The sequence below is a fragment of the Phalaenopsis equestris genome, unplaced genomic scaffold, assembly GCF_001263595.1.
Source record: "Phalaenopsis equestris unplaced genomic scaffold, ASM126359v1 Scaffold234275, whole genome shotgun sequence".
NCBI classification, from domain to species: Eukaryota; Viridiplantae; Streptophyta; class Magnoliopsida; order Asparagales; family Orchidaceae; genus Phalaenopsis; species Phalaenopsis equestris.
Genome location: NW_018252195.1, coordinates 328,533 through 338,749, shown reverse-complemented (window position 1 = coordinate 338,749; position 10,217 = coordinate 328,533). Strand labels below are relative to the sequence as shown.

The 10,217-nt window shown below is 35.0% G+C and overlaps 1 protein-coding gene and 1 long non-coding RNA gene across 2 annotated transcripts in view; one reads left to right on the top strand and one right to left on the bottom strand.

The window, feature by feature from the left end:
- LOC110038911 (cytochrome P450 86B1-like) overlaps nt 1–2,227 on the top strand; it is a 3,540-nt gene extending 1,313 nt beyond the window's left edge. The window contains 1 exon segment of the mRNA XM_020743836.1: nt 2,031–2,227. Within this exon segment, the coding sequence (XP_020599495.1) occupies nt 2,031–2,227 (197 nt within the window).
- Nucleotides 2,228–4,212: 1,985 nt separating this feature from the next.
- LOC110038903 lies at nt 4,213–10,023 on the bottom strand. Its single transcript, XR_002295466.1, has 3 exons — nt 9,808–10,023; nt 4,757–4,812; nt 4,213–4,673 (listed from the first exon to the last, which is right to left on the bottom strand). It is a non-coding gene; the product is annotated as an uncharacterized LOC110038903 (long non-coding RNA).
- Between the last annotated feature and the right edge of the window lie 194 nt (nt 10,024–10,217).

Sequence of the window (10,217 nt, the reverse complement as noted above, 5' to 3'; positions counted from 1 at the left end):
CGGCGGTCGTATTTGCGGAGTTAAGGGAGGTGGTGGTGGCGGTAGTGAGGGAGTTTAGGTTGGAGATGGTGGAGGGACAAGTGGTGGAGCCAAAGTTGTCGATCATACTGCAAATGCGGAATGGGTTGAAGGTGAGGGTGATGAGGAGGGAGAGTTAATTTGTTGTAGCCAGGTAAAGGTTAAAGACTGTAATAAGCTCTAAGTGCAATATGGTGTTTGCTCATGAAATCCATAGGTGGGAAGAAGGGAATAGATGGCAATTAGATGGCATCGCATGTGTGTATTGCAAGTGAAAGGGACAAAATTGCAAAAACAAATTTTTGGAATATAATAAAATTGTTTTTATTTTCTCTTGGAAACATTTACATACATACCAAGCAATTTCTATATATTTAGATGTTTGAGCATGTAAACTTTAATTTTTACATGAGAAGGTTATCATTTTGATGTGACAAAAAATTTGGGTGCATGAATGTAAATAAGCAAAAAAAACAAATTTAAGTGTTATATATGACTTCTTGGGAATTGAGTGGCATGCATGTGAATGTCCCTTTTTTTTATTAATTTAAAAATTCTGTGATGAAAAAGGTAAAATTTTGGATGACTGATATATTGATTTTTAAATATTGATATGATTAAAGGTATGATGATATTTAATATTTTGCAGTACTGATAGATAAATATCACTTACACTATTTATTTTAATTTATGGCCATCTCCTTGCACTGAATTATCATGTGCGCTACTTATTTTAATTTATTGTTATATCCTTACACTTATCTCAGGACAGATGCCACATTTCTTATTGATACATTCTAAACTTTGGGTATGCAGGGGCGGATGTCATTTGAATATGAATTTTTTTTTAGGCTATTGGAGAAGAGTAAGGTGTTCAAAAAATTACGGTGGTTATTATATATATATATTTTAAGTCAGATCGTAGTTTTCTAGTAGCTACAACAATCAGTCAGGTCTAGTGAGAAAACACAACATTCAACTGTAATTTTTTGAGAATGCAGATAAAATACAGTTTTATTAAAAGGAAAAAAACTATGGTGAAATACTGCACCGGCACCGCAACATTGCCCCAAATACATCCTTAAGACTTGGTTTTCTACCCCCACATTCCAAAAATATGTATCATTTAGCAATTAGCACTAGGCAGTAGCTGTTAATGTATACGGAGAATGCTGGGAAAAAAAAAGAAAATCTATATATGTAACACACAATTCTTATATATTTATATATCTCACACCTAAATTTTCATATTTACATATATTGTTAAAAATTCATGCATGAAAATGTGTATTTCACTTTTAAAAATAATAATAATGTGATTTTTGATGTTATATTAATGATTTGAGTGCTTTATGTATAATACAAAAGTTTAGGTGTGAGATATGTAAATCCAAAAATGTTATGCCATGTATGCAAATTACCCTAAAAAAATCACATTTGTATAATTTTCTAGCTATCGTTTGCCATCCAACTATGCATCACTCATAATCGGGTGTCATCTTGTTTGCCTCTAATTTTTACATATGAACCACATTCACAACCTCCTTCACATGCCATATACAAATTTCCAAAATCCTGAACGATTCTTGAGGCATGATATAGATCTCGAGATAATCGTTTAAGCACGAAACATTCAAACTTCAATTAACAGTCGTTCAAAGCTACGATTTCAACCAACTTACGATCAAACAGACCAGTTAGGCGAGACGGGCCCAATGTACTAAAGTTGGTCCAATTCAAACAAAATTAAGTTCTGATCAAGTCATTAAAACGCTTTTAGAAGCTTTCCGAACATATTTAAAAAGTCAAACTGATGGCGAATTTGACAAGCTTATAATCGAATCGAGCATTATAACAAGACGAATCTAATGAGCCCAATAACGCTTAATTCTGACAATTTTAAGACATGTAAATATTCATCAAATATTGTGTGATCGAGGAAATTTCTCTGGGTCATTCGATCAGGGTGATTCATATTTCTTCATTAATTGTAACCAAAACTCTATAAATAGAGTCGTATCCCTCTCTTGATGGGGAAGAGAGCTTGAAGCCTAGAGAATACCGAAGCATGGAGAAGGAGCTGAAGTTGTCTCCTATTCCTGCAATTGCTAGCCACTGCAAATCACCATCAACTACCATTAGTGGGCCGTTGTCCACTCCTTGCGACGATGCACCGCACGAGCAATCTGTGAAAGGTGTATCATCCTAAGAACAGGGCTGACGATGCAGCAATGCACCTCAAAGGTAGTATAACAACTTACCCCAAAGGCAATGCAACAATGCATCTCAAAGATTGGGTAACGACACACCTTACATACGTTAGTGTAGATCCTGACTTCGGCTCTTACAACCTACAAATATCATTACAACTCACCACTACTGCCCACGTGACCAACCATAGCCTACATGGTCCACAACTTGTATAGCTTCTGACTTCGGCCCTCACAGCCTACGAATGTCAATATTACTCACCAGTTTAGGTCGTCCACAGCTCGTGCAACTTCTAACTCTGGCCCTCATGGCCTACAGGCGTCATCACTAATCACCACTAAGACCGACATGACTAACTACGACATACGTGGTCCATAACTCGTGCAATTCCCAACTCCGACTCTTGATGTCTAGGGACGTTATTACTACTTACCACTATGGCCTATGTGATCAACAATGAGCAATGTGGTTCACAAATCTTGCAGCTCTCAACTCTGACTTTTGCGGTCTACAGACGTCATTACTACTCACTACTACGGCCTATATGACCAACTAAAGCTTATGAGGTCCACTGCTCATGCATCTTCTGACTCAAGCCCATGCAACCATGGAAGTCATAACGGATCACTATTATGGCTTATACGGCCTACGTGGTCCAAAACTCCCTTAACCCTCTACTATAGCCTCTATGAACAACTGTCGCTCTTGAAGCAACCATCTATAGTCCAGCTACTATCATGGTTATCAACTACAACTTCTACGACAAGGTGGCACTACATCTACCATTTACGACACTCACGATGGACTACTCCCTCCGCATCAATCGACTATGACCATTGTTGTCTGCTTTCACCAAGAACTACAATCATATTACAAATATGCTACAATTTGGTAAATCCATTTTCCCTAATTCAGAAGAAGAGTAAACCTGTGTATGATCACCATCCATAGTGGATTGTTTCAATTGGGCTAGACCCCGTGGTTTTTTCCCCTTTCAAGGGTTTTTCACATAAAAAGTTGAGTTATCTCCTGTTGCTTATTTCTCTTTAATAACTTGAGTGTTTGTTGGTTTTTCATGTAATGTTAAGATAATAAATAATCATTAATATAGCACCATGACTTCTAGCACACTTGAGTTTGGCGTCGTTTATGGGAAATAAAGTCTCATTCAATACAGTCCTCAAGTCAAAAACGTTGAACTCCTACTTCGTTTCTCAATGATATACATCATATGATTGGAAAAGGAACCTCCTTTGCACATCTTGAAGATATTTCCGGAAGCAATATTCAGTGAAGAGCGCAACCTTCACTGTAGTCTCGAAAGATCGCTCATGTCAACGTTCTAAGCATAATCATAGTGGGGTAGTCCTTAGGCATCCCATTTGGACAACAAGTCTACATAAAACATTTCCAAGCTAAACTCGATTGAAAGTTACCATGCATCTAGAGGACGAGCCTAAGAGGCAAGTCTTCATGTGAAGCAAGTAGTTAACACTATAGGTTTTCAACAAATTTGCATCGGTCAAATCGAACGTAAATCCGACGCTATTTGAGGATTATCATTATATTTGTGTTAGATTTACGTATGATTTTTTTTTTTTGTGTGGGTAATTCAGAGGTAGCTAATATTAATTCCATCAGTTTTACGTTGAAGTAGTCTGACAAATTATTAATGTCAATTTTTTCATCATCATAGCGCCGGACTTGTTTAGCCTACACATGCGTCAAATTTTGTATCTCAAAACATCATACGAAAAATAATGTCATCTAATTACCGTCTGATTTGCATCAGGCTTAGTTTGATGGACAACATGTCAGATTATAGGACGCAAAATAGGCACAAAAAGGATGCAAAACTACCAAAAAAAAAAAAAAAAAAAAAAAAACCACAACCTCCATACAACATTTAATCCACATCATAACAACATTATATCTAGTCATATCATGTATCAAAGCTTTAAGGAATATCAATACTGAAAAAGGAGACACTATCACAAATCTAAATATAAAAAAATTACATATACACCTTGGTCAATATAAGTTCAAACATTTCATAAAATAAAAATACATAATAACATATAATCCTTCTACTCATCATCTTCCACCTCCTCATCCTCCTCGATTACAAGAGTCACCATTCACTTGTCCCAATGATATTTTATAATTTCCGTCATACGTGCTATACTCTACTCAATTCTCTGTTGAACTTCATGCAGATGATGAACCTCCTCAGTCATAGTAGTGACCTTCTTGGCAAGCTTTGCATTACTCGGGTGTGACGAGCTCGTGCCACCCATAGAAGCAAAAGAGATCTCGACCTTCTTTTTCTTCGCTTCCTGTATTCATAGCTCAAACTTAGACTGCACAGTGGTGGACATACCACTATTGCTAGCAATTCTCCGGGTATGGAAGAGCAATTGCCTCTCTCAGAGTTGCTCGTACTCCTATATAATAAAAGCTAATTATTAATTGTCATTTTAAACATTAAGACTCATAATAAATATAACTAAATCAATTTTTTACTTACATTCACCCGCTGAGGTGGTTGATCACCAACACCACCCGTGGTCATCTGTAGTAGAACTAACAACAAAAATAATTAGGATCAGTATACACAAGTAAAAGAAGGAATGTGCAGAATCTAAACAAGAAGCATATCATAACTATGTCTAAAAAAATTTTAAAAAAAACATGATAAGTATGACATAAGTAGCAAAAGCAAACAAAAAGTTCATGAATATATTTGTTAAAAAAGTTTGACTAGGAGATCATAAAAATGCATGTGCAACATTCTATGCAAGATTTTTGCTTAGAATGCTTGAAGGAATTCAAATTAAATTTGACTTTTAGATATTTTTAATGGGATTTTTACACACATCACGAAATTCTTATGCATATACATACCTAACTCCTAAACTTCAAATTTTTTTCATACATTCCGCCTTTTCTATACATAAAAAAAGTGGAATACATCTTTTTATGCATATGTGTCGTGACATATATGCAAAAATTGAAGTTGAGGTGTTAGATATGTATCTGCACAATAATTTCATGGTATATATGTAAATCTATCATTTAATTTATCAAACATTAAGAACTAGTTAGAAACTTGATTTTGACCTTTAAGGTTACCTATGTAAAAGAGTATGACCAAAAAATGAAAATTTAGTATTAAGAAAAGCATAACTGAGAGGAGAAAGATTAACGGAAGATCATTATGTGGATGATATATTAGTTAAAATAGCATATTTAAGTTCAAAAGAAACTAAGATACCAGTGCATAGCTTGACTATGGATCAAATTATGTTAATCACAATGCAATCAACAAATTAAGATTCATGAGTCACGGTCCAAGACTATTAGATCAATTAATTGGATTAAATCAAATTGAGACCATATAGATTCTAAATGGGTCATGTTGGCTCATTTGGTAATACTATGGTCAAAATAGGTTGAACAACCATAAATAAAAGACCTCCTAGAATAGCTCTATGCTAATAAAAGGAACTAATTTAATAACTAAAGTCAGATCCATAATAAAATATAATGATCTTCTCCTACTTCTACTCATAAATAGACAAAGGCTATGATAAATAATTGGATCTTTGATTGCTCAACTTTTACCCCTGATAGATCTCATATCTGGAAATAATTCTGTCACTTGCTACCTGAACCCAAGCCATCAAAACATTGGCTTCAAATCATAATATATTTTTCTGCACCCTGGATGAATTGCATATCGTAAATAATGAATTTTATATAATAACTCTTTCCTCACATCACCATTAGTAAAGACCAAAATTCAAGTACCATAAGTCAACATGCCATGATAATCTACATGTAATTCAACTCATCTTCTTGAGTGTATTTGATAAATTAATCTTGTATATCATCATCTAATTTTTAAGCATTTTTAATCTTCACATGTAAATTATTGTAAAAATTCTATGCAAATTGTCATACCAGTGAACTTCATATAAAATTCATCAACGACCACATTAATTTTATCAAGCTAAAATATAATATTGAGATTAGATTTTTTTTATCAATTGCAATCTTCGATTCTTTTTTAAGTTCAAAACTAATTAAATCCAAAATTAAATGACTAGCAAAAAAATACTCAACCATCCAATCCTAGTTCATGCCTTCCCCAAAACCAACTCTAATCTCACCCAAACCTGCTTTTATACAATCTATATAAATAGCAAGCTTGTAATACATACCAATCAATACTCATCTATATTTATACACATAGCTTACACCTAATTTTATGCATAAACATTCCTAAAATCTAAATTTCAAATGTTACGTACATACCGCTAAAATCTTATCCATATACATGTATAACACCTAAACTTCAAATGTTACATACATATTGAATTTTAAAAAAAGCAAAGAATGGAGCAAAGTTACCTTTTCGATCCTCTCACAAGAGGAAATTGGCTAGGGTCGCGATGGGGTTTCAATGGCGGGTGGGAGGTACGGTGACAGGGAGGTGCGGCGACCAGCAATGGGGAGGTGCGGCGACCAGCAATGGGGAGGTGCAACGACAGGTGAACGACGAAGGAGAGAGGGAGGAGAGGAGATGTTAGGGTTTTGGGTGTTGCGGAAGGTAGGAGAGGAGATGGGAGCCTGACGACCGAAGAAGAAAAAAAAAATGGAAGGCACAAGATGAGTTTTTTAGGCATATTGCGTTGGATTTATCGTCTACTTTGTGTTAGATTTTTTTTATGCTTTTGAGAAAAGCTTTTGTGTTGATTTATTTGAGGAAAATCCGACACAGAAAGCGCCGCAACAACAACATTAATTCCCTCATTTTTTTGTTAAATATTCAGACGTAAATCCAATGCAACTTCCGATACAAATAGAATAAATTTTATTTAACGCAAATCAATCACAAAAACTTATGCCAATGTAGACGTAGCCGTCGAAAATTTCCGACGCAAAATGTCAACGCTAATTTAAAGCTCTCCTATAGTGTGATTGGATCCTCGTTAGATAGACTCTACAAGAGCAAGTGGTTGACGAGGTTCCTCTACTCAAAGACCCCAGAAGGCTACAAGCCAAAGAAGACATATGTCCATGAAAGACGTCAGAAAGCTACAAGTCTTAGAACTGACATGTACATCAAAGATGTCAAAAGGTTGCAAATCTCTAAAGAAACCAATACATTTCAAGCTCTTAGAAGGCATAAGCCTAAGAAAACAGAAGCCTTAGAAGATATAAGCATAAGAAGATACAAATCTTTGAAGACACGAGTCTGAAAAGGTATGCGATTCATTTTTATATAAAGTGCAAGTACTAATATTGATTGTAGAATTCACCATGTTTAAGAGACCAAAAAACCTTAAAAGGCATAAGCCTAGAGGTCAACACTAATATGCGCCCCTGAAGTGGGACAACAATTACCCATAAGTCGGGCGACATCATCTTAAAAATGGAGTAACCACAACTTAGAAAGAAAAGCAAAAGCAACCTTATAAGCAACGTCAAAGATGTACAAATAATTAGATTATCACCATCTACAAATGCCACAACGCGGGTAAAAAAACATAAAGATCAATAAACACTAGAGGATGAGATTTTCCACATATCATTGCCGCAGAAGCATAAAAATCTCCCTATAAATACATGGCGGAAAAACTCAAACATTTCTTCATTTCCCTCAGAATGCGCGACAAAATCGCAAAAGAAAACCACGAGAGAGGATTTTGGGTCACCTGTTGGGCAGAGACAAGGATAACTTTCTTCATCTCAGTAACAAGAAAGAAAATCTTGATCACCTGCTGGGCAGGGATGGAGATTACTTACTTCTGCACCGCAATAATTTTCTTCTTCACCGCAACATGAAAGAAGATCCCAGAGGTCCTGTTGGGCAATGTCAAAGATAACTTTCAGGATGACTTTCTTGCACTTCTTCATAAAAAAAAGAAATCACAGATCACTTGCTGGGTAGGGATGGGGACGACCTTTTTTCTCTTTCTTAGGGCCGAAATTTCTCTCTTTTCTCCACTTCAGCCATCCAACTTGAATTCTACTAATAATACCCCCATATATATCACCATCACTTTGAAAAATAGATTAGAGATATCTAAAACAATCACATCTTTAATGATTTGACCGCTCATTATTACAATTTTGTCACTAGGTCCACCATAACTAAAATACATTCCATGTATTCAGTTTTAGATCTACTCAAATGAAAGTCATTATACTCTAATGTAGACTTTTATAATTCTAAGTTTTTCCTAAACCCTTTCTCTAGACTTATCCTCAAAAAAGATATTATCAACCAAAGCATACAACAAGGTACAACCTCATGTAAATTTTTAGTAAGAGCATCTAAAACTAATGTAACAAGATATGAGCTTAAAGTCAATCTTTGATGTGATTAAACTGAAATAGGAAAATACTAGGTCAATCTTCCTTCTGTTTGAACACAATTAATAACTCCAGAACACATCCTTAATGACTTGAATATGAGTCATATAAAAATCTTTCTTTTCTAAAACCTTTTCTAAAACTCTCCAAAGAACTTCTCTTGGAATCTTTTTGTAAGTTTTTTTCTAAATCAATAATAAACCTATGTTATCCTCCTTACTCTCCCTATTCTTCTAAATCAAACCTCTCAATAAATGTATATGGGAGAAGTGGGATAGAACTCTATTTCTTTGGAACTACTTTTGCCCTCTAAAAAATCTCTAAGCTTCTTCTCACATTTTTTATAATCTCTCTCCCATATTGTATGAGTTCACGGGTTACATGGGATCATAACTCACAAGTCCCAAAAATATTCAACAATGGCATTCAACGTGGAGGACAAAATTATTAAAATGAGCCGTGTTAGAAGAAAAAAAAAAGAAAGACAAGTGGGTAATTGCCTTCCACATATTTGAATATCTCTTACTATTATTAAAGGCTTACAAATTTACTCAAATAATTTAGCCACGTGATCAATTTTTTTAAAATTTTCTCAACAGTATAAGCACTCAAATTCCAGATTCAAGACTTTTACTACTTTTCTTTGGTTTGAAAACTACCACATTATTTTAAACTAATATTGCTAAGTTCAAGCTTACGAATTTAAAATTTGACTAAAAGATACATAATAGGCTGTCCTAAACTATCTTAAACTGGCTAAATTCAAATAACTCGACCTATCATAAATGCATTCTATCAGAGCATTAAATACTTATTCTAATGCTTGTTTGTGTTCATCCAGCTGACAAACTCATTAAATGATGAACTTCTCAGGTTCACTTATAAAATGTCAATATAAATTTGGAAAATATATACATACATATCACCTCACTCTTACGTATTTACATATCAAACTTCAAAATTTAAAATTTCAAAATTTACCCATATATGTTACAGATCTAACATCTAAACGATATAAATGTAAAAGATAAGAGTTTAAGATCAGTTATAGATGTAAATATATAGAACTTAGGTGGTTACTATGTAAATGCCCCTATAAATTATTCAGCTTTCATACCAACAGTCGATAGTATCCCATCACATCATGCTTCTGCATGAACTGCTATTTATGTTTTCGTACTTATTTTTGGCAATTACCAGTGCAAAAAAGGGGACGGTGGTGAATCTCAATTTCTAATTGAACTCCGAAATTGAACGGCGGCGAAATGAACCGTTACTTGTTTCCGGCGACGTCGCAAGCTGAACAACTGGTGTACTGAACCGGAGCTGAAATGATTCTAGAACGTGTTGACTGTTGCCTTCCCGAGCTAAACTTCTGTCGTCCCGAGTTTGGCGGCGGCTTCCATCTCGGTACAGCTGGTCTTCTTGCATGGCCGAGCTACTACTGCTTCTCCGACGTCCGTATGGCGAGCCATGCGGCAATGGTGAATTAAGCATGCGCTGCTGTCCAAAAATGTCTATTAGGTCTTACGGCGTTGTGGTAGAATGTGTAAACACACGATGATTGAAAAATAATATGAGAAATTGTAAAAAATTGGGGTCTAAGA